General features: G+C 57.2%; 1 protein-coding gene across 2 annotated transcripts in view; it reads right to left on the bottom strand.

The window, feature by feature from the left end:
• Positions 1-2931: 2931 nt before the first annotated feature.
• OLFM1 (olfactomedin 1) overlaps positions 2932-23173 on the bottom strand; it is a 38320-nt gene continuing 18078 nt past the window's right edge. For both annotated transcript variants that reach the window (XM_061434166.1, XM_061434165.1), the window contains exons 3-6: positions 22120-22275; positions 19590-19809; positions 12293-12399; positions 2932-4624 (exon numbers count right to left, since the gene is read on the bottom strand). In XM_061434166.1, coding sequence (XP_061290150.1) covers positions 3950-4624; positions 12293-12399; positions 19590-19809; positions 22120-22275 — 1158 coding nt within the window. In that variant the 3' untranslated portion in view covers positions 2932-3949. The remainder of the gene's footprint in view (positions 4625-12292; positions 12400-19589; positions 19810-22119; positions 22276-23173) is intronic.

Genomic DNA, 23173 nt, shown 5'->3' with positions numbered 1-23173 from the left:
TCGTTGTCTCCTGCGTCATTAGGAGAAATTAGGATGAGATCGGCCCGTAATTGCAGCTGTAATCACCTAACAATCCTGGTCTGATTGTCCCCGCGCAGACTCCCACCGAGGAATAAAGTCGGTGGCCTCTTAGGCTGTCTCACTGAAGCTGGGATTTTTCTACGACGAGCCAGCCCCAGGCTCTCTGGCAGAGGACTCTGCACGGCTCCCCCAGAGGTGACTTTGGAGCATGAATGGAGAAGGGCCTCCCACTTCTAAACGATTTAATTGCAGCTCGTCCTGCGGTGGCGGAGGACGTCCAGCTAATGAGGCTATAATTCAGCTTAGGCATCTCCTACCCGCCCCACCTCGTCAGGGGTCAGGGCATCTGACGAAGGAAACCCAGTCACAGCAACAAGAAAGCAAGAAAGGATTTTTTGGATTATTTTGTCTTGGGCTTGATGAATAAAAACGCCCAAATCTCACAAACATCAGATTTCATTTTCTTGGGCTCCAAAATCAATGCAGACAGACTGCAGCCGCAAAATTAAAAGACGCTTGCTCCTTGGAAGAAAAGATATGACAAAACTAGACAGCATATTAAAAAAGGCAGAGACATTACTTTGCCAGCAAAGGTCTGTGTAGTCAAAGCTATGGTTTCTCCAGTATCATGTACGAATGTGAGAGTTGGACCATAAAGAAGGCTGTGCGCTCAAGAATTGATGCTTTCGAACTGTGGTGCTGGAGAAGACTCTTGAGAGTCCCTTGGACTGCAAGGAGATCCAACCAGTCCATCCTAAAGGAGATCAGTCCTGAATATTCATTGGAAGGACTGATGCTGAAGCTGAAGCTCCAATACTTTGGCCACCGGATGCGAAGAGCTGACTCACTGGAAAAGACCCTGATGCTGGGAAAGATTGAAGGCGGGAGGAGAAGGGGACGACAGATAATGGGATGGTTCGATGGCATCACCAACTCAATGGACATGAGTTTGAGTAAGCTCCAGGAGATCGTGACAGACAGGGAGACCGGGCGTGCTGCAGTCCCTGGGGCTGTGCGGAGTCAGATGCGACTTCACAACTGAACAACGGCAAACCTCACAGAATGTGTTGGGCGTAAGGGACTCAGATGCCGGAAGGAAGCGCAGCCCGGAGTACGGGACGAAGGAAGGACTTAAAGGAACACAGGAGAAGCAATACCCCGTCTGGGGATGGGGAGTGAGAAGCTTCTGGAAGGCGGAACCCCGAGCTGGGGAGGCGAGGACGGATGTGGGGGCACAGGCGAGGGTGTTGAGGTTAGCCTGGAGGTGGCCTGCTGCGTGGGCCTCACGGGTGGCAGAGCGGGAGGCTGGGGGTGCTGGGGTCAGAGGGGGCCTGAGCCAGGAGGAGGAGGCCTGTCCACCCACAGTGCAGTGTGTGGTCGGGAGCTGAGGGCCCGGTGTGCGCGGAGACCTGGTGCCGGGGCGGGGAGGGTGAAGCGGCCCTGGACCGTTCGAGGCTCCACCCCTCCCCCAGGCTGCCCTGCTGGCCAGCACCCCCACCCTGCACTTTTCCTGGGTCCTCTGACTCTGTCTCTCCCCTCCCCATGGTCCAGGGCCCACCCGATTTCTCACCGGGGTGCTGACCGTGATCCAGGGAAATGCCCAGGAGACCCCGCCAGCAGGTGAGCCCTGGCCAGGGGTCATGCCTGTCCTCCTCGGCGTGTCCCTCACCAGCGGGCTCAGGGGTCGAGCAGTGTGCCTCTGCCCTCCGTCTCATCCCACATTCTCCCGACCACGGACCAGAGCCCAAGGGCATTGCTGTGACCGGCAGGAACTGGCCCCACATCCCTGTGGCCTCCTCGCCCAACCGGCTCCCCGGCTCATCTTGGCGGCTCCAGACTCTGAGGGGCCTCGCAGACAGAGCTGGCCATTCTTGGACACCCTTGTGCCAACTCCGAGGGCACGTCAGCTCCTCCGCTCTCTGGCTCGGGTGCGGTGCCAGCTGGGCCCAGCTTGCGGGGGGCACTGGCTCTTCCCCAGGCCCACACCACTGGCCTGCCGTCCACCCTGCCAAGGAGGCCACGGCTTCGAGCAGAGCAGAGGGCGGGGGCCGGGATGGAAGGCCACCCCTGCCTTGACCTCTAGTGCGAAGGCCGCCCTGAACTCCGTCTTGTGAAAGGGAGTTCCTTTGACCCGTGTCTTCTGTGGACCGTTCAGGTGGCCTGCCAGTGCAGGAGATGTAAGAGACCTGGGTACCATCCCTGGGTCGGAAGATCCCCTGGAGGAGAGCATGGCAACCCCCTCCAGTGTTTTTGCCTGGAGCATCCCAGGGATGGAGGAGCTACAGTCTGTGGGGCTGCAGAGTCAGACATGCCTGAAGCGGCTCGGCACGCAGGCAGCACACGCCTCCTCTCGCCACGCGAATCCCCAGGGCACTGCTGAACGCCCCTGTCCTGTGCAGACCTCAGGGTCCCCTCAGAAACGGGGCCCGACCTGGCAGCTACAGGCCTGGCCACGTGACCTGGGCTCCCCCGAGGCGTGAGGGTCTCTGTCTCAGGGGAGTGCAGGTGGGGCTGGCCACTCGTCTCCTGGACCCCCCATCCTCCTAGCAAGCTAACTGGCCAGAGAGGGCCTGGCTTCACCTTTGCCCACTTCTCGGCAGGGTCTTTGCAGACGCCCCCCGCCACATTGGAAGTGGGTGCCTGTCCCAAGTTCCTTCTAGTGGCGGCTTGGAAGAGCCTGTCTGGATGGAGTGGGTGGGACTCCCAGTGGGGCTGTCCTTGGACTGAGACAGGGGTCAGGGGCAGGGACCTCCAGGGCGATTCTTGAATTCCGACCTCTAGCGGGGGCCAGACGCCGAGAGACCCCGTGGGCCTTGTGTCCCAGCCACGCCCTGACCTCCTCCCCCGAGAGGGACACTTGTACTGGAACCCGGCCTCAAAACCCTTCCGAAATGACAAATGAAGCAAACACATCTCCTAATATTTTTATTGTTCCTTAATCGGATAGTACAAAGTTTCCCTCTTTTTTACTTAAAAAATGTACTTTCCGCACACTGCTGCCCACAGGAGCATTTCTTTCCCTTTGGAAACCAGAGTTTCCCGAGAGGAGCCCTTCTCTGTGGTTACACTATTTAAGATAATTTAACGAGAAGAGGGTATTTCCTTTAATGATTATCAACCTCGATCATCTCTACTAGGGAGAACACTGATGTGTGTTTTTTTTTTCTTTTGAGAAACAAAAAACCATCCACTTATTAATCCAAACTACGGCACTGCATTTACAACATTCATGGCATCAGCTAAAGAGATACGTCACCACCTCAAGGGAGCAACAGACAGACACTGCACGATGGGGCTACGGGGTTCGGGGTCCGGACAGCGGGGGTCCACGCGCGCCGGCCGCCGCTCTGGGGCACTAGGCGTGGGTCCACGGGCTTCTCGGAGTCTCAGCACGGTTCATCTAAGACACGACACACGGCTGAGGACGGCGGTGGTGATGAGATGCAGCTACACGAGTCTACGTTGCCCCGCTGTCGCCGAGCACAGCCCGGACGGGGGTGGGGGGCGCTTCAATGAGACACGACACTCACGTCCATCAGGCTGACCACAATCTACGGACAAGTCCATGCTATCCTAACAGTAGGTTGTTCTCGGTGAGAGCTGGCCAACAGTCATCGCCTTATGTCTTGAGTATATTGACCAGAAAGGGGGACCGGGTGGGGCAACCGGGGAGCCCTGGGGCTGTGGTTCCAGCCGTCAATATGGGGGCTTCTTCCCACATCGGGCGCCCTCCGGCTGGAGCTGGAGAAACGTGGGGGCAACGCCTCCCCAGCCCCTCCCCACCCCCGAGACGCAGAGTCCACGCTGCTGATGAGTTTGCAAAACGAGCCTTGTTCATCTCACCCACGTTACCCTGGCAGCTGTTCCACAGGATTTTCCAGGGGGGTGAGGATGCGGAGCCTCGGCCCCCCGGGGGCCGGGGCGGGCACTACAGCTCGTCAGACCGGATGACGTGGAAGAGGGTGACGTTGTAGAGGATCTGGTGGCCGTTGTTCCAGGCGTACAGCGCGCGGTCCTTGGGGTTGTAGTCCAGCATGGAGATGTGCGAGTACTTGTTCTGGAAGGGGATGTCAATGTACTCGTAGGTGGAGGCGTTGGTCTGGTAGGCGTAGTGAACCTTGGTGCCACCCGAGTAGCCGTTGGTGACGTAGAGCGTCCCGCAGATGATGAAGGCCTCACCGGCACTGCGCTTTGGGTAGCTGGTGTTCCAGGTCTGCAGGACCTGCAGGGACACCGGGTCCAGCCTGCTGATGACGATGTTGCCGGCGTTCTGGTTGGTGGCGTAGACGGCCCACAGCCCGTTCTCGTCCACCATGAGGTCGATGTCCGAGTGGCCGCCCCAGGCGTAGTGGTACATGTTGTTGTAGCCGGCGTAGTCCAGGCTGCGCGTCTTGAGGATGGTCTCCGTCTTCAGGTCGAACCGGATGACGATGTGACTCTGGAACTTGTTGAAGTAGATGGAGCCGTTGTACACCACCTGCCCTGTGCCGGACCAGGGGTGTGGGAGGCGGTGGGACGTGAAGTTGTCCGTGGTCATGAAGTCCAGCATGGACTTGTACTCGCGGACGAAGCGGTTGTTGTGGTAGCCATCCATGTACCAGACCTGCGGGGACAGCGGACCCGTCAGTGGTGCTGAAGGAGGGGGACCCCCACCCCGGGAAGGCACCGCCTCCCAGACTGGGGCTCTGGCGACTTGGCGCCCAGGGCGGGAGTTGGAAGAGAGAGAGCAGACTAAACGAGGTCACGTCCCTCCTCCACACCCATGGGGTCCTTTTGCAGGGGCCACCTCCCCATAGGGAAGGAGCGTCCAGTCTGGGGAAGGACACTGCGAGTATGGATGTGGGACCCACAGCCTGGCTGTGTGCATGGCCGGCAGGCATCCTCTGCTGTTCCTGCTAGGCGGGTGGTGGCAGAACCCACTACAGGCCCCCGAGAGCGTCCGTCTGGGTGCCCCCAGGCTGTGGGTTAGCGGGCCATCTGCCTGCTCCCTGCTCTCTCGGGCGAGGGTGCACAGCAGGTGGTCTGCCTCCTCTGGGAAGGCTGGCCCCCATCAGCGCAGGACATCGCCCTCCACAGGATGCTGGGCCGAGGGCACAGCCGCCTGGGCCCGCACGAGGACGCGTGCCCGCAGCACCGGCCAGTCGGTGAGGCTGACCACTCTCAAGGTCACCAGGAAGGGCGACGCTGGGCACCCTGGGGGCACGTGCGTCAGGCCTCTCCTTCCGTGCCGGCCCTCACAGCGGGCCGGACAGACTCACCGGCCCGGTGGGGGGACGTCATTAATTTGGCAGAAGGGATGCTGTGCGTATAGTCACGCCCAGTCCCAGGCAAGTGCCTCTCCCTGAGGAATCCGGGCTTCCCTGGGCTCTGAACGCAATCCAACCACGACAGCACCCCAACGAGGCCCAAGTTAGGGGTTACAGAGGAAGAGCTCTCCCATGATTGCTTAAACGCCAGCTGACTCGAAAAATGTCTAGACTTTGTACAAAACGCTTTAGTCATTTTCAACCAATCTGGGAGCAAATTAGAAAGCAATGCAGTTAGTCAGAGGAAAATCTGCCAGGCTAATGCCATTCCCGGTGCATCTGTCTGGCAATAAGACAGCTGCTTTATCCGTCAAGGGCTCTGCTGGCTGCAGCAGAGATTAAGGATGGGGGAGCTTTCAGACGTGGTTTTACACATGCGTTAAAAATTTAAAAAAACAACAAAAAAACACACCCTTGCTCCTGAGACACCCATTCAATGCTTAGAGACAGATGTGCTTTCTGTTTTTATCAAGATTCAAATACACACAGAGCTGGGTCTCATCTGAGGCTGTTCATTGTCTTTGGTCTGTAGGAGCAGCCCTCAGTGCTGTGGGTTAGAGGGCACGCGGGGCTGGGTGGGGGTCCGAGAGGGCGCCAGAATTGCACAGATGACAGGTGGGTGCTCCTCTCACACCGCACCTCCTCTTGGTTGCCTCTCAGACGGGGAGCTCACTGCTTCTCTCAAGACTGAGCTCCAGTGACAGCCCCCTCTGCACCTTCTCCTAGCCCCCCTTCACAGCTCTTTGAAGATGCTCCCTTCTCTGCTGCCCCCATGAGTGGTGTGGGACCTGATTGGGTTCATGCGTCCCTGGACCTCTGTCCTGTGGGCAGAGCTGGGTGAAGTCAGCATCCAAGTTTTAAGGACTTTTAAACTATAAAGAAAGCTGAGTGCCAAAGAATTGATGCTTTTGAACTGTGGTGTTGGAGAAGACTCTTGAGAGTCCCTTGGACTGCAAGGAGATCCAACTGGTCCATCTTAAAGGAGATCAGTCCTGAATATTCATTGGAAGGACTGATGCTGAAGCTGAAACTCCAGTACTTTGGCCACCTGATGTGAAGAACTGACTCGTTTGAAAAGACCCTAATGCTGGGAAAGACTGAGGGCAGGAGGAGAAGGGGACGACAGAGGATGAGATGGTTGGATGGCATCACCGACTCAATGGATACGAGTCTGAGTAAACTCTGGGAGTTGGTGGTGGACAGGGAGGCCTGGCGTGTTGCAGTCCACGGGGTCACAAAGAGTCAGACATGACTGAGGACTGAACTGACTGAAAGGCCCTTTCCTCCAATCAGCTGGCCCTCTGGACACAGGGCCCAGGACTGGGCAGATGCAGCTGAGGGCGGGAGGGAGAGTTAGCACAGGCGCCAGATGCTTGCCAGCCAGCTCTCGGCCTGACGGCCTGAAGCCCCTGTGAGCCCCTCTGTGCGGAAAGAGAAGCTCATCACGGCCCCCAAAGGCCCTGATGGCAGCAGGTGCCCCTCTCCAGTCCTCTGCATTCACTGCGGTCTCACCTCAGATGCCTTGTCCTCCTCTGCCCGTCCTGCGTCCCCCCGCCTGTCCCGCGTCCCCCGGCCTGTCCTGCATCCCCGCCCGTCCTGCATCCCTGCCTATCCTGCGTCCCCCTGCCCGTCCCGCATCCCCTCCTGTCCTGCATCCCCGCCTGTCCCGCGTCCCCCCGCCCGTCCCGCATCCCCGCCCGTCCTGCATCCCCGCCTGTCCTGCGTCCCCGCCCATCCCGCATCCCCGCCTGTCCTGCATCCCTGCCTGTCCTGCGTCCCCCCGCCCGTCCCGCATCCCTGCCTGTCCTGCGTCCCCCCGCCCGTCCCGCATCCCCGCCTGTCCCGTCCCCTCCGGGATGCTGCCCAGAACCGCTGAGGCCTGGAACCAGTGTCCTGCACCTGGCTGTGGCCCCTGGGAGCTTTCACACCTGGAACAACCACACAGACCTTGTGGGTGGAGCCGGGTGTGGGCTGGTTACAGCCTCCAGGGGATTCTAACATTTGCAGGGTCCCCGAGACCACCCCTTCCAAACGCCCAGTTTGGAGAGGCCCAGAGGGAAGGGTCTCACCCAGGGTCAGAGGTCAGTCCACCGCACTCGCTGCCCGCCTTCGCTGGGCCACCTCCTCCCAGACCCCCGAGGCCGCCCTCTGAAATGCCCACGTGACCCCACAAATCAGGTTCCGTTTGCAGGCTCCGGTGGGGGGAGACAGCGACCTTCCAGCAGCTCGCTCCTGGGTGTGACCACAGCGCCCGCAGGGTGAACCACCACCACCCAGCAGGATGGCTCGGGCGGACCTGGGGGCTGAGAGCCTCTGGTTCTCCGGGCGCTGGTGACCTCAGGGCCACGCTCCACACAGGCGGAAGCCCCCTGTGCGTGTTGTCCTGCAGGAAGGATGGCGGGGCCCGGGCGAGGAGGCGAGAGCTGAGGGCACACGAGGGTGAGCAGCCAGGGCGACCCCAGGCAAGGGGCACCCAGGGCGGCACTGCAGACAGAAGGGAGGTCCCGGGCGAGTGGGAGGAGGAGCCCCCTCACTGAGGAGTAAGGGGCCCCCTCACTGAGTCTGAGGCCAGCGTGCCCCTCCAGAAGCGCCCCCATCCACGAGGGTCTTCTCTCCAGAAAAAACAAAGCAACCTGCGGATTCTTCCTCGGTAAACACCACGCCTAGAGCAGAGATGCCACACCTAGAGTGGAGGTGGCAACCAGGCCACTTAAAAGATGCTTACTCCTCGGAAGGAAAGCTATGACCAATCTAGACAGCACGTTAAAAAGCAGAGACATCACTTTGTCTAGGAAGGTCCATCTAATCAAAGCTATGGCTTTTCTAGTAGTCATGTATGGACATGAGAGTTGGGCCATAAAGAAAGCTGAATGTTGAAGAATTGATGCTTTTGAACTGTAGTGCTAGAGAAGACTTTTGAGAGTCCCTTGGTTCTGCAAGGAGATCCAAGCAGTCAATCCTAAAGGAGATCAACATTGAATATCCATTGGGAGGACTGATGCTGAAAGAGAAGCTCCAATACTCTGGCCACCTGATGCGAAGAGCGGACTCTGATGCTGGGAAAGACTGAGGGCGGGAGAAGGGGGTGACAGAGGATGAGATGGTTGGATGGCATCACCAATTCAATGGACATGAATTTGAGCAAACTCCAGAAGATAGTGAAGGACAGGGAAGCCCGGCATGCTGTAGTCCATGGGGTCACAAAGAGTCGGACATGACTTAGTGACTGAACAACAACAACTCTTTTAGTTTTGATACTTAATTCCCATCAGACTGGTTGGTGTATAATTGTTTTGGTAATTAGTGATAAGCACAATATCTTTTGACATTTTAAACTGTTTTGAATTATTTCTATAACATTAACTATTCAAGTAATTGTTTTGTTTCCATATCTTAATTTTAAATATTTTGAGATCAAGAATGATGTCTGTTTTCTTTCAGTTTCACTGACTGTGATTAATAAATTGACTAATTGATAACTTAAATATATTCTTAAAATGTATAAAGGTAGTATTCAGATGGAAGGCAAGAGATCACATGAAAAGTTTATAGGACGATACTAACCCGTTTGCATTTTTCTTTACATTTAGAACCACAAAAAATAAAAGGTCATGAAACTTACTGGCTGTGACCATAGTTGAAAAAATAAAAAGAAGTATATGGGCCGGTCACTGCTGAGAAAATGGCTGCTTCTGGGCTGGGTGAGGACCACGGGAGCCCAGCACCCGACTGGCGCTTAGTAAATGAGCTAACGTGCTTCTAACAGCTCAGCACAAAGGCAGGGGGCAGGAAAGCCCCCTCGAGGGCCCCTGGACAGGGGTCCCAAGGCAATTCCCCACCCCACTGTTAGCCACAGTCTCTCTTATCTCACCCCTGTGGCCTCCTGCACTGAAGCTGACACTGATTTATTTTTTTGGAGTGAGTTATTGGTCTCCTGTGTGTGTGTTTGTGTGTGTGTATGTGTGTGATCAAAATCAGACAGAGAAGGAAAAGATCAAAACACAACGGTGTCCTCCGGATCAATGGCCAGACCCCGGGATGTGTCGCTGTGCGCTGGCGGCTGTGCTGAGCTTACAGCTTGAGGCAGGGCTGCCAACTGCCCAGCGTCATGGAGGGCCCCAGGGCGCCCTGCCAGGAGCTGATCCCCTCCCTAAGGAGCCGGCTCCCACCAAGGCCTCTTCCCACCTTCCTGCTTGCCCTCCGTCCATCACCAGGGCCCCCCTTCCTGGAGGGTAATCAAACTCATCAAGCAGAAAAGAGATATCTAATTTCCAAAAGCCTCCCTCACCACGTTGATGCCTTTGAGAACTGATGTCTTCACGATAAGGGGGCTTCTAGGAGCCTGCGTACTCGCTACCTGAGACAAGATAATTTGACAAGTGCTCACTACAAAAAGAGCCCACTCATGGAAAAAGATCTTGATTGCAGGGAAAGATTGAAGGCAGGAGGAAAAGGGGACGACAGAGGATGAGATGGTTGGATGGCATCACTGACTCAATGGACATGAATGTGAACAAACTCCGGGAGACACTGGAGGACAGAGGAGCCTGGCATGCTGTGGTCCATGGGGTCGAAAGAGTCGGACACAACTGAGCGACTGAACACCACCACAAGAAATAAAACTGACATTGACCTGGGGACCAAGAGGCACATCTGTGGTGTCAGTTGGGGTGGAATCCTCCAGCCTGGGGTTCATCGTCCTCTGCAGCACCAAGGTCATTGGTTCTGGCTCGCGGATCCCAACAAGTCTGCTGGGTCACAGGGTGTGTGTGACCCAGCAGGAGGTGGGGACAGGGCATTGGAGAGGAGGGTGAGTTGGGAGACAGCCTGAACCTCAGAGATTAATAAATGGTTGATAAAACCACTAACCAGCCTTTTCTGAGACCTTGGGCAACTCATGTGAGGCTTCTGGCCCTGGTTTTGCCATCAGCAAAGGGGAGACAGATGATATCTGGCTGGAGGGCAGCTGCGGGACTCAGCAAGGCCAGGCACGGGAGCGCAGCTGAGGGCTGGGCACAGCTGTCGCTCCGTCCGGGAAGCACTGCTTCCTCTCGCTATTCCAACATGTGCACACGACGTGCTCTGCCGGCCCCTGGCACACGGGACCTGCTCCCGGGGTCTGCCGCCATCACCTGTTTTCATGTCGGCATTACTGATATTTCCACGCACATCTGTGACAAGAGCACACTCCTAACCGAATTCAGAACCAAAGTGGCATTTTCGGGGAGGCGGGGGAGGGGAAGAGGATGAAATTGAAGAATAGGGTAACATTCGGCCAATTAAATCGTTTCCTGGTAATTAACTGGTAATTCATTGGCCAATTAAGCTGTTAGAAAACATCCAAGCACCAGCTCCCTGTCACGACTCAGAAAATAAAATGAAAACGAACATCACCCCCAGAATCCCCGACTCGGTCGTTTCCCAGGTTTGCAGCCTGTAGACGGCCCCACCCCCCAGAGCCCCGCGCCTTTGCCCCCAAGGATGAGGTGTGGGAAGGGGCTGCTGGGGAGGTGGTGGGGAAGGTAGAGGTTGTTGAATAAAGAAGATGCACAGGCCGCTAGGAAGCGGGAAACGGTCCCTCAGGCGTCTCCCCCAGAAGGAGGACTGTGCCAGAGGCACCGTGCAGATTCTTGACTGAAACAGAAGCCATCACGCCCTCTAAAGGGGGCGGGGTTGTACAGAATCGAAAGGGGCGGGGCCGGGGAGGTAGAGCGTCTAAAGGGGCGGGGCCGGGGAGGTAGAGCGAGTGAAGGGGGCGGGGCCGGGGAGGTAGAGCGAGTAAAGGGGGCGGGGCCGGGGAGGTAGAGCGTCTAAAGGGGCGGGGCCGGGGAGGTAGAGCGAGTAAAGGGGGCGGGGCCGGGGAGGTAGAGCGTCTAAAGGGGCGGGGCCGGGGAGGTAGAGCGTCTAAAGGGGCGGGGCCGGGGAGGTAGAGCGAGTGAAGGGGGCGGGGCCGGGGAGGTAGAGCGTCTAAAGGAGGAGGGGCCGGGGAGGTAGAGCGTCCAAAGGGGGCGGGGCCGGGGAGGTACAAAGACCAAGTCTCAAGATTCCTTCCCTTTAAAAATCCTCCAGACCAGGCTCAGGAGCTCACATTTCTAACCTCCTTTCTCAGTCTGCCTGCGGAGACTTGAGGTTTTTTTTAAGTGCTTCTTTTCTAAACGTCTTTTAGGCAAGGGGCTAGATAAGAAAGGCCCCGGGCTGATGGCCGGTTCACTCTGGGTGTCAGCGGTCAGGCTGGTGGACCACCGAAGGACAGGGAAGCCACAGCGCCTCCCCTGCCCTGAGAACCAGAGCCCTGGGCGTGCGGGAGCTCCCTTCGGTGGAAGGCTCCCACACGCTGCGGTTAGGGTCGCCATCCGGGCTGAGCCGGCTGGCGCCACCCTCCCAGCCACCCTTCTGCTCCCCACACCCCGAAGGGACGCCAACCACAGAACTCGGCTGCCCTCCCCCCCGCCCCCCACACCCCCGCATCCCCATCAAGACAGATGTGGCGCTTGCTCGCCTCTTTCCTTTTATGAGGTTTTTACCCAGGGGGACGAGTCTAGGAAAAAAAGAGCACGGCTTTTTTCCTAAATCAAAGGAGAACATGAGTTTCTATCAGCCATGAAAGGAATGGCAAATGAAACACAAATGAGGAGTCATTAAAACAAGAAGGCCTGACCACTCTCTTCTCAAGGAGCGTGGGGGCAGGGCTGGGAGTGTGGGAGGTTTCAGCCCAGAGGGCCCCCTTGGCTCCCAGGGGCAGAGCCGCGCCTGCGGAGGGGGTCGCAGGCCTCCCCGCCCCACGCCGTCCCGGCCACGGTCATCCTCACATAGGACCCGCCCTGCAGTCTTTGACTCGGGGTTAGCACTGGGACCTTAGCAAGGGACCCGGGCGGCTCCCTCAAGCCCCCGGAACCCCTGCCCCCTTCCTAAGGGGGCTCATCCACAGATTCCACAGACCCAGGCCCGATGGAGGAGTCACTTACCCTGTTATCACCTTCTGGGGCCAGGGGGTCAGTCATCCAGGAACCAAACCTGGAGCCGGAGGTCTTGATGGTCACAGGGTCACTTATGCCGGTCAGCTTGCCACACGCTGGAAGAGAGGGCCCAGTGCGGGACGGTGAGTGCCTCGCCTAACGCCCATGCCACCCCGCCCTCGGCTGCGACCAGGTTTGCCTGCCCTGCTCTTCCCAGGACAACCTCAGCCCCAAAGGGCAAAGAGGCCGTCCCCTCCCTAAGGCAGAGAGCACCCGAGGCCAGGGCGGGTGGGGAGAGGCAGGTGCAGCCCTCCAGGCCTCAGGCAGGCCTGGGATGCCAGAACTACATCTCTGGGGTGGGGGTGGGGGTTGGCCTTGCTCAGGCGCCGTCTTCTCCTCCGGGAAGTGGGGGCAGCAGCACCCGCACCTCCTAAGGCTGTTGGAGAAAGTCTACCCAAGCCTGGGTGCCAAGTGAAAGGGCCGGACAGTCAGAACCAGAACAGGAGAAGGCTGCTCCTTCCCGCTGGAGGGCCTGTGAGCTTCCCCGCAGGGCTACGGCTCCTTACTGCCTGGAGGAGGCGTCCGGGGCCAGGGGGCTGGAGTGTGAAGGCATTGCCATGACACACGGGGGAGACAGCGCCCTGGGTGTGCCCTGGGCGCCCTCCCGTCACACAGGTGGAGGCTGGAGGCTGACCGACCAGCTGGGATGTCCTTGGGGTCACCCTGAAGCTCGGGCAAGGCTGAGCTGAAAGCCCGCACTCCCAGGTGTCCAGCAGAAATACCCCTCCTGCCACCTGGATGCCAACCTGTGCACATGGCCCTGAAGTCTTCAGGAAAAAGTGAACTCAGCTGGCCTCACAAGGACAGAAGGCTCCTGAGCCACCAAAGCCCAGTGGCCCCTGGGCGCAGGCAGCGGCAGGCGCTGCCTGTGGGGTCGTTGCCATTTGCAATGGCCTCCCTTTCCTCCAGGCCCGGCCTGCGTGTGTCCCTGGCTCTGCCCACTCTGCTACACTGCCGCCGTATTAGCAGACGCAAAGGTTGGTCTGCCAAGCTCAGAGAACACCCGTGCGTTTTCCGATCGCCTGTGACTTAACCAGGGGGACTGTGGTTTAGCTGGGGGTTGTCCCACCAGGCGAGGTGGGCCCAGCTTCGGGAGCTGGTCCCAGGGAGAGGCCCACGCCCACTGCTGCAGTGTCTGGGGCGCCTCCCACTTTCTCCCTAAAATAAAGCTGGGTGGGTACATCCATAAACATCACTGAGCAAGACTGGAGAGGTGGGCCCCCCGCCCCCGCCACCAACACCCCGTCTTGGTGTTGTCCTGACAGCTTGCATCCGGGCGCTGCAGAGGCTGTGGGCAGGGATCAGGGGCCGACTGCAAGCAGAAGAAACGCGGCTTTACCCCCAAATTCCGTCAAGTCACGCGGCCCCACTCCCCGGGCTGCTGCCTCTGGCCCAGATTTGAGAAAGGAACTCAACTATTTTTACTTGTCCATCCCTTCCCAGGATCTATTTTGCCTGTTCCCCTTTCAGGAGTAATTCCGAATTTGCCTTTTTAAATACTGTCCTCTCAGGGCCCCGGCCCTCACTGGTGCGGCAGGGAGGCGAGTCTGCAGACAGGCTGGGGTCACTGCAGAGAGCAAGTCGGCCCAGCCCTGTCCACACCCTCATCAGCGGAGTACAGATGGATGTTACATCCAGGTAGCCCGCGTCTACGGCGCCCAGAAGTGAGGAGAAAGTAAGTGGGTCCTTGGAAGTCTCGAGAGAGAGCGTGGTCTTCCCTGAGAGCCCCAAAGGTCTGGAGTCCTCCCCACTGCTGAGCTGGGACGGTGGTCCCATCGGCCCCTGGAAGGAGTCTCAAGGCACCATGACCGACCCCAGGGCACCACGGTTCTGCCCCGGGGGGATGCCCGCTGGCACTCATTACAGCACGCCTCCCAGCGAGATGTCCCTATCACCAATGCTCTGCCCCACCTTCACCGGCCACACCCGGCCTGGGACGCGCTCCCCGGAAGGGGACAGACTCCCCCGAAGGGGACGGACAGCCATCCTCTACCACACACTCGGAGGGCGAGCACGGCGGGTGGACACCCAGCACGACTCGTTGCTGGCCCAGGTCTCCGCTCCCCCGCGACTATGCCTGGGCTGAGCCCCCAGCAGGACAGCCAGACCACCCCCTCTTCTTCTGTGGTCACCTACACTGATGCTGCTGCAGGGCCCGCCTCCTTCTGGACCGTACCCACCCTGCCTCCCGACCCAGGTGGGGCCTGCACACCCTGGGGCGTAGACCTGGATGTCTGGGTCTCACCAGCCCGACAGGACACCCCGGGATGCCCGTCCCCCGCAAGGCTCAGCCTGGAGCTGTCCAAAATGAATGAATGAATGAATGAATGACTCGCCTCTCAGGAGCTGAGAGGGATAACTGTGCGCCTGCCAGAGCCCCCCACCTCCCCTGCTTTGCCACTGACCCGGCAGAGGGACGGGTGGACGGGCATAAAGGTGGGCCGCTTCCGAGTGCACCCTCCTTATCTGTCAGGAGGACACCCTCCTCAGAGGCAGGCGTGGGATGAGCCCAGGAACCAGCGGGAGCTCCTAGGAGGATGCCCGTCATGAGTCACGTGCCAGGGACTGCCGTGGCCACAGGCTCACACTGAGACGGCGGCTGAGTCCAGGAGGGGCTGCCCTGGGCGGTCCCGCCGGTCCGGCCCCCGGGGCTGCGGAGAGGGGGAGCTGGCGGTGAGGGCGTCCGCGGCAGCGCAAGCCCCGCCCCGCCCTGGGCAAGGTCTCCCCCGGCCCCTGTGAGGGAGCCTTATAGTCAAGGAGGTGGACGGGCGGAGCAGGGCCCCACCGCCTAGGGGGCCCCGCTCGCCCAGCTCCTGGTTATAGGCTGGCTCTGCTCTCCTCCGGGGCTGCAGGCCGCCGGCCCTGCTTGAGTCACAGAGTTATTTTTGGTTCTCTGTCCAGACTGGTTCTGCCAAGACCTGGGGAACTGACAGGATCTAAAAAAGCCCCACGGCAGAGCCGTGAGGCCGAGCCTTGGCACATTCAGTTCACAGAAGTGTCCCTCACCTGTCAGGAGCGCTCGGGCTTTGGGCAGGGGGTGGGGGGTTGGGAAGGGGACAGGCCTGGGAAGCCAGGGAGGGGCAGCAGGTGCATCTCAGAGGAGGCTAGTGCAGGGGGCACAGCACCCCCAGCTGGGGCCCCTGAGAGCCAGGATGGTCTGGGGGAGGGGGGTGCCTGTCCCCAGCAGCCCCTCTGCTGAAACCCTCGGGCGCCTGCTCTTCCTAGAAGGAGGTCACTTCTGAACATGCGCGCGGTCTCTGATGGGCGCCTGAACAGGCCCAGGGCGCCGTGCCCACCCAGGAGTCGGGCCAGAGGCGAGACTGAGGGGCTGATGGCCGAGAGGCAGGCGGACAGGTCCCCAGACTGCCCACTGGGTCTGTCTCCCCCGGTCCCAGCTTTTATCCCGTCCAGACTGGGAAGAGTGGAGCTGGCCATGCTGGGCCCTCAGACAGACAGGTCCCTGCAGACAGACCACCTGGGCGGGGCCGCCTCCCTGCACAGTGAGACACCCTGAAGTCCCCTCTCAAAGCTGAATGTAAATCCTCGTGTGCTCATTTATCCACTGTCCGTGGCTCCGTCCAGGCCCCTGGGGAGGAGGTAAGGGCCCCCTTCTCTGCCTCCTTGACCTTTGACTCAGAGGCCTTGAGCACTGGAGGTCCAGGACGGATGGTCTGACTTGGGGGAGCCCTAAAACTAGCTAGTTCCTGTCTTATTTTGGGATTCCCAGGTGGTGCTGGTGGTGAAGAGCCCGCCTGCCAATGCAGGAGATGTAAGAAACTCAGGTTCCATCTCTGGGTCAGGAAGATCCCCTGGAGAAGGGCATGGCACCCCACTCCAGTACTCTTGCCTGGAGAATCCCCATGGACAGAGGAGCCTGGCGGGCTACAGTCTAAGGGGTCACAAACAGTTGTACATGACTGAGTGCACATACACGCACCTCTTATCTTACAGACAGGAAAATTCTGGTGCTAACGGGACATGTGGACGAGTGGCTCTGCGATGGATCTCTGCAGCTGGTTTAGCCCCTGAGGCTGCTGACTGCAGGGGCCGGGGTGGTGGGAGGGGGCATGCAGTGAAAGCTCGGGGGCGGGGCTGCCGGGCAGTCCTGCCTCCCCTGCCTGGGAGCCAAAGGACTCCTGAGAGACGCCGAGCCCAGGGTCCAGCTCCTGAAATCAGAGTTTCAGATTCAAGTTCTGGCTGGGCCATTAGGAAAAACACACAATCCCACTGAGAGAACGATTTAAAAATGGAAACAGAAACCGATGGAACCAGCAGCCCTGGTTTGTTTTTTTTCCTCCCCTGTGCATGTTCTGGGCTCAGGAATTGTCAGCAACGTGGATGTGAAAAGGAGACACCTAATTAAGAGGACTTTGGGGAAATCGAAGGGGGACCCTCGTCCCCAGTCTCACAGCAGGAGGGTCACCGAGATGCTCTTCACTAGAGCAAGGGGCCTGCAGGCAGAATGAGACCCGGGACAAAGGGCGAGGTGGAGGGGGGCGGGGCGTGGGGTGGGCAGGGGCCGGGGAAGAACTGCTGGCCCCTGAGACGCTGTGTCTCCAGGAGTCCTGCCTGCCCAAGACGGCACTGGTGGGCGGCTGGCTTCCTTGTGCTATGCTCCTAGGCCGGCTCCCAGCAAGGCAGACAGCCTGCTAAGAGGGTACCTACTTGTACCTAAAACAAAGACTAAATGAAGCAGCCACGGGTAGTAGCTGGGCTTTAAGTTGCCGAGCTTGAGTGAAAGCCTAGGGTGTGGCCGAGGTGGCAGCAGAACCTGTGGCCTGTGGTCTGCCCTCCGCCTGCCTCGCTGCCTGTCATCTGTCTCGTTGTCTGTCCCTTGCGACCTCCTCACCTGCCTGTGAGTGCTCCCGCCACCTCCTCCGTGCCGGGCTCGTGGCACAACCTGTGACGTGAACTGACACAGCGACCCCAGGGCACAGGGACTCCCCTGCTTTTGTTGTACAGATGGAGAGGAGGTTGAAACCAGAAGTGGTCAGTGCCTGGTTGAGCCTCGCAGCCACTGAGTGGCACTTCCTGCCTCAGGACGCCAACAGGCGGGGTCCTCGGTTGCTGCTTCCCTGAATCGCCTGCCAAGCGCTGGTTAGAGGCAGATCCCCACCCCCGCCCCCACTGCCACTGGCTCAGCAGGTCCATCTCCGGGTCAAGGTCTTTCTGAAGAAGGAATTAAGCACAGAAGCGGCCGCACTCCGTGGTGGAGAGCAGGGCTCCCGGGGCCTCTTCGTCCTCTCTCCTCACTCCCAAGAGGGCCATTTCAGCGGCCCGAGGGCAGCCACGTGAAAGCCCCAAGATCGCTAGCCTGAAAAATGAATTCAGCCGGCTTCTAAAAATAGGCCGAGTTTGGAGGGGAAGGCCGCCCGCCTGGGACAGGCAGCCTTCTCCTGGAAAGGCTCCTAGAGTCTCATCAGCGCTCACTTCTCTCTCTGAATTTCCACCTTACTGCTTGATCCGTTCATCAGAAAATGTGGAGGTTTAATCTTGGTTTCTCCCTGGTCTACATGGTCTGTCTACCAGGGAATAAAAACAGTGCTGTGCAGAAATGAGTAACAAGAGAGCCCTCGGGGGAGCGTTTGGAGGGTCTGGAGAGCGGGATGGGAGCGGAGTGCCTTTATAGGTAGGAACCAAAGACACTGTCCACCAGAAGTCATCACACAGCCCTTAACCACTGATAAGCCCGACACCCAGCAACACTTCAAACATTCCTGCTGACTCCTGGACGCTGATATGGGAAGGGCAGGTGCAGACTGTCCAGCCCAGACCCATCCTGAAACTGTCCCAGGCCACCCAGCCCCGGACACACCAGGACTTGGGCATCAGGCACCACATGTGAAAAACGGTAGCACACAATCCCTCACATGACGCAGACGAGTGTACACACCACAACAGATTCCTCCTAAGGCTCCAGCATCGCTCACCGCCCTCGCTGGGCCTGGGGGACTTTACGAGGGCACCTAGAACAGTCTTAAAAATAACCCAGACGTGGGAACCTGTTCAAACAAAAGGTTGACTCTGTCTCCTTGCCCTTTGAACGTTTTCTGTCTCCGACCTAATAGCACTGGGGTTTGTTTTTTAAAGTACTTGTTCTTTCGGGATGTTTTAAGCTTAAAATAAGGCATTTGCAGTGTGTAGGGGGTAGGGGATGAAAAGAGAATCAAGTGAAAACACCAGATAAAACCTAAAGGAAACTTGTGCATAAAGCAGAATCACGCTGCTGCTGCTGCTAAGTCGCTTCAGTCGTGTCCGACTCTCTGCGACCCCATAGACGGCAGCCCACCAGGCTCCCCTGTCCCTGGGATGCTCCAGGCAGGAACACTGGAGTGGGTTGCCATTGCCTTCTCCAAGAATTATGCTAAATTACTCTGAAAAGTAAACAATAAGAAAATGAACAACCTTTGCGTTAGGAAACAGTGAGTGAGAAGGGCCAGCCGATCTTTCCTAAGAAAACCTAAAAATAGAACTGGGATTTAAAATGTGCTATTTCAGAATGGACTCCGATGTGGACATGTTAAGATTTGCTAAATTAACCAGAAAGTTGATAAGGTGATGGGTTATCCACCACAAACAAGACTCGGAAGGAGCCCAGGGGCCACCAGCTCCCAGCCCCGCCCCCTCCAGTTGCTAGAGGGGCTCCCTTGCTTGTTATGAATGGCAAGCCTTCCGCCTTGACGTGATGGAATTTTCCACATGGTTTGGTTTCTCAGGGAGCTTTGTCAGCCCTCTCCTGAAAGCTGGAGGGGATGAGATGTGCTTCCAGCTCTATGAAACTCGTGTCTTAAAAAGCCACCCAACACACAGGGGCACAAGCGCACACGCACGCGTGCACACACACACACACACTCACTCTTCAGATGCTATGTAACATCTAATACCAATTTTCCAGATGTGCAACTCAGTGGGGTCTGTGAGGTGGCCTCTGCACGGGATTGGACAAGGCCCTAGGGCGGGCGCGGCCTACACTCCTCAGCTACCTGTCCAGGCAACCCTACCCAGGAGCCCTAGTCCAGCCGTCGCTCAGGAAGCCAGGCGGGCGCTGTGTAGTTCAGCACCACTGCTTGAGCCTGAGTGCGCCAGCGGCAGGTGGGCGGTGCGGCAACCCTACCCAGGAGCCCTAGTCCAGCCGTCGCTCGGGAAAGCCGGGCGGGCGCTGTCCAGTTCAGCACCACTGCCTGAGCCTGAGTGCGCCAGCGGCAGGTGGGCGGTGCAGCGCCCGCCCGCAGGGTTCTGGGCCTACCTAGTTTTTGCATGCACGCACGGAGCCTTTCTTCAAGATTGGACACTCTGCTCTGCAGTTCATCGTAGTCATAGGCGCCAATTTCCTCTTGCAGCTCGTTAAGCACTGCCGTCAGATTCTGGACCTCCTCCTTAAACTGCAATACCAATTTGGCATCGGCCTTGTACTCCTCCAACACAGGTATCAAAGGCCTAAGTTCATCCATTTTCGCTTTTATCGCCTGCAAGGTTAAAATAAGCTGGGTTCAGTGCGATGCGTGCAAAAACTTCTAACACCCTGCCTTGGCCTGGCTTCTCCCTAGGTGAGGGAAAATGTCCACACTCCCGCTTTCTTTATAGTTTGATTTATTCTGGTCCACAGGAGTTAGAAGAGTATATTAAACAGTCTTCAGAACACCAACATATTTGGGAAAGGTCTTTATTGTCAGTTTAGAATGCAACATCTTAAGGTTACATGCTTTAAGTCACATACACAAAGTATCTCTTTTTTTGTTTGTTTTTGTTTTTTCAAAAAATGCATTGACAAGGGTTCAAACTATTCATGAAATGCATCTACAGTCACATGCAAAAGAGATCCTGGTTGTGTTCAAGGTTCCTTAGGGGCATGGTGCTAAGTAACGGGAAATAATAGTAAAAATGCAGGGTGCAAAAAAGCTCTCTGGCCCTCTGTCATGGTTACATGGGAGTGGACTGCTTCTTCAGTCTGCAGCATTGAAAAAACTCTTTTAAGTTAGCCCTGCAAGCAAGAAAATGAAAACTGTTGAAGAACTAGCTTACTAGCCTGCCTGAAACAGATAGCCATTAACAGACAAATATTTTCACCCTCACTTAAAAAAAAATCACGCTTCAAGGCTAGAGTCAGTCCAGACAAACTGCTTTCACAGTCATGTAAGGACCCTCACAGCAATTGCTGCTGCAAGTGTTCAAGGCAATTAAAGTGTGGTCAGAAGCAAGGGCAGCCTGTCTTCCCCGCCAGAGCCATAGGATTCAATATCTGGGAACCAGGAGAGCATGCTTGCAAAGAGGAGCCAGCCCATGGATGCTGAAGACATCCCTAGAGGAATCTGAGTCTACCCCCGGGAAGAGAGTGCTGGCCTTATGAGGAGAGACACAAGCTCTTTTGGGTCAGGCAGGTCAAAATTTCTTTCTGAGATAATTCATGGTGACATGTCAGAAGCAAGGACAGGTCCACCTGAGTCCAGCAAGACAGACTGGCTCATTTCGCCTCAACAGGATAAAGCTGCTATTATTTTATTTATCATATAGATTTATAACTTCATTAGCTTGCCATTTCGTCTATATAATGTATGGCTTTTACAAGAGAATTAGTTCTTGCTGCACACAGGGAGAGCATCAAAGGAAAACATTAGCATAAAAAGGCCGGAAGACCCAGAGCATCAGCAGTTTGCAGTCCAGCGGGGCTGTGTAATTTGACCCGTTCATTTACATCTGGGCTTGGTTTCTAATTAACATGCATGTATGCCTTAATTAAGGTGCATATCATTTGTCAATTTAATGATTTTGAAGCTGAGTAAACTCTAGGTGTATATATACATATTTGTACATATGTATATATAATTTTAGGTCAAACCAACTCTGGCTTTAACAGTGGAGTTATGTGGAGAAAACAAAGACTAACCGGGAGGTGAGAAAGATGCTGGTGTCTCTGCCTTCCTGCACATCTACAGTGAGCCTTGTTGCCGCTAAATTAGGTCAGATGTGAAGAACTGCCCTGAGCAATCCCTGCTCAGAAATGGCTCTAATCAATTAAGCTAATCCTTGGCTAATGTGATTCACCTGCAGCAGCTGTGGGCCGGGAAGGACCAATCACGTCCCTTCCCAGCTAATCTGTGACTTGGCTGGAGAAGCTGGGGCCTGGGGTCCTGGCCTGGGAAGCTAATAGGTGTGAAAACCACATCTCAACTCTGCCCCTTTCAAGGTGAATTTCCGCCAAACCAGGGCAAGGGCAGGTGGCCTCTCTACTTCCAAGGAAGGCTGCCATTGGCAAGAAAAAGAGCAATCCTTGCTGGGCTCCTCCCTGGCTTCAAACTGCTATTCTGGAGGGAAAGTGGGAGCAGGAGCGGGAATCACAGTCTCAGAGGAGGGGAGTGGGGGAAGGAGAAGGGGAGGGGAGAAAAGGCGGGAGGGTAGAGATGGGGGAGGGGAGAGATGGAGGGAGGGGAGAGATGGAGGGAGGGGAGAGATGGGGGAGGGAGAGATGGAAGGGGGAGGGGAGAGATGGAAGGGGGAGAGAAGGGGGGAGGGGAGGAATGGGGGAGGGGAGAGATGGAAGGGGGAGAAGGGGGAGGGGAGAGATGGAAGGGGGAGGGGAGAGATGGAAGGGGGAGGGGAGAGATGGAAGGAGGAGAGAAGGGGGGAGGGGAGGAATGGGGGAGGGGAGAGATGGAGGGGGAGAAGGGGGAGGGGAGAGATGGGGGAGGGGAGGAATGGGGAGGGGGAGGGGTGGAAGAGGGAGGAGGAGGGGGGAGGGGAAGGAGGGGGGAGGGGAGGCGCAGGAGCCACACACGTACCTTGAACTGCCTGGCCAGGTGCTGCTTGTGGCTCTCCTCCACCTGTCTGAACTTGGACTCCAGCCCTTTCATCTGGTTCTCCATCTTCTCCACGTACTGCAAGTCCCTCTGGGTCCGCCGGTCCAGGACCTCTATGGACTGCGACATGTTCTGCACCTGTCAAAAAGGCAACAAGCAGGTTCAGGGAAGGAGCGAGCGGCAGGTGCCCGGAGATTGTGTTTGCCTCCTAACAGAGACAGCACCGGGAGCCAGAGGCGGCCTGTGCGTGACTTACTAGTTTATCACCAGTGTCGGGCTGTTATGAGCAAGAACCCTTGAACAGAGCAAACAGTCTGGTCAACGTTTCCTCTGCCATCTTCCAGGATGTGTTCTTACAACCAGGCTGCAGGGACCTCTGGCTCCCTGTTGGTCAAAGCTCCAGGCTTATGGCTTTGGGTGGCCTTTTCCTTCGGGAGGGACAGGCGATTCCATCTATTCTGAGGGATGAATTGCATCACGCACAAACGCCAAGAAACATGAACGGCGTGGCGGGGCTCCTCTACCTCCGGGCACAGCTCCCTCCCCTAAACCTCGCCGGGTGTCTCGCCGAGAGGGCTGAGGGCACAGCGTGGTGCTCGGGGAGCAGGGGACGGGCTCCCTGCTTCCGCATCTCACACGCCGTCCATCACACCCCACAGTGTCACAGGCAGATGACTGCTCTGCAAATGTGCACGTTCAGAACAGAGTCAGGAATCAATCACTCAGCAAATGAAGAATCCGCTGTTCTACATCTTTACAGGCAGATCTGAATTGAGTCGAGTCTCAAGATGAAACTTTAATATTCAACAGGGTTCCAGAGAGCTCAAAAGAAAAACAGTTTTAGAGCAGCTACCTGCCAGTGCCTTCTATTTTCAGGAAACGGGCTTGCCCTTCTGTGCCCAGGCATTCAGGGTGCTGGGGAGGAGGAAAGAGGAGCACAGTGGCTGTCTGGGTCACCTCCTCAGAATTGAATCCAATCACTAGCGGGAAGATAACTCCATAATCGCAAATCTTTATTTCTGATTTTCTTTTTTTT

This window comes from Bos javanicus, chromosome 11 (assembly GCF_032452875.1).
Source record: "Bos javanicus breed banteng chromosome 11, ARS-OSU_banteng_1.0, whole genome shotgun sequence".
Taxonomy (NCBI): Eukaryota; Metazoa; Chordata; class Mammalia; order Artiodactyla; family Bovidae; genus Bos; species Bos javanicus.
This window is presented reverse-complemented; position numbering and strand designations above follow the sequence as displayed.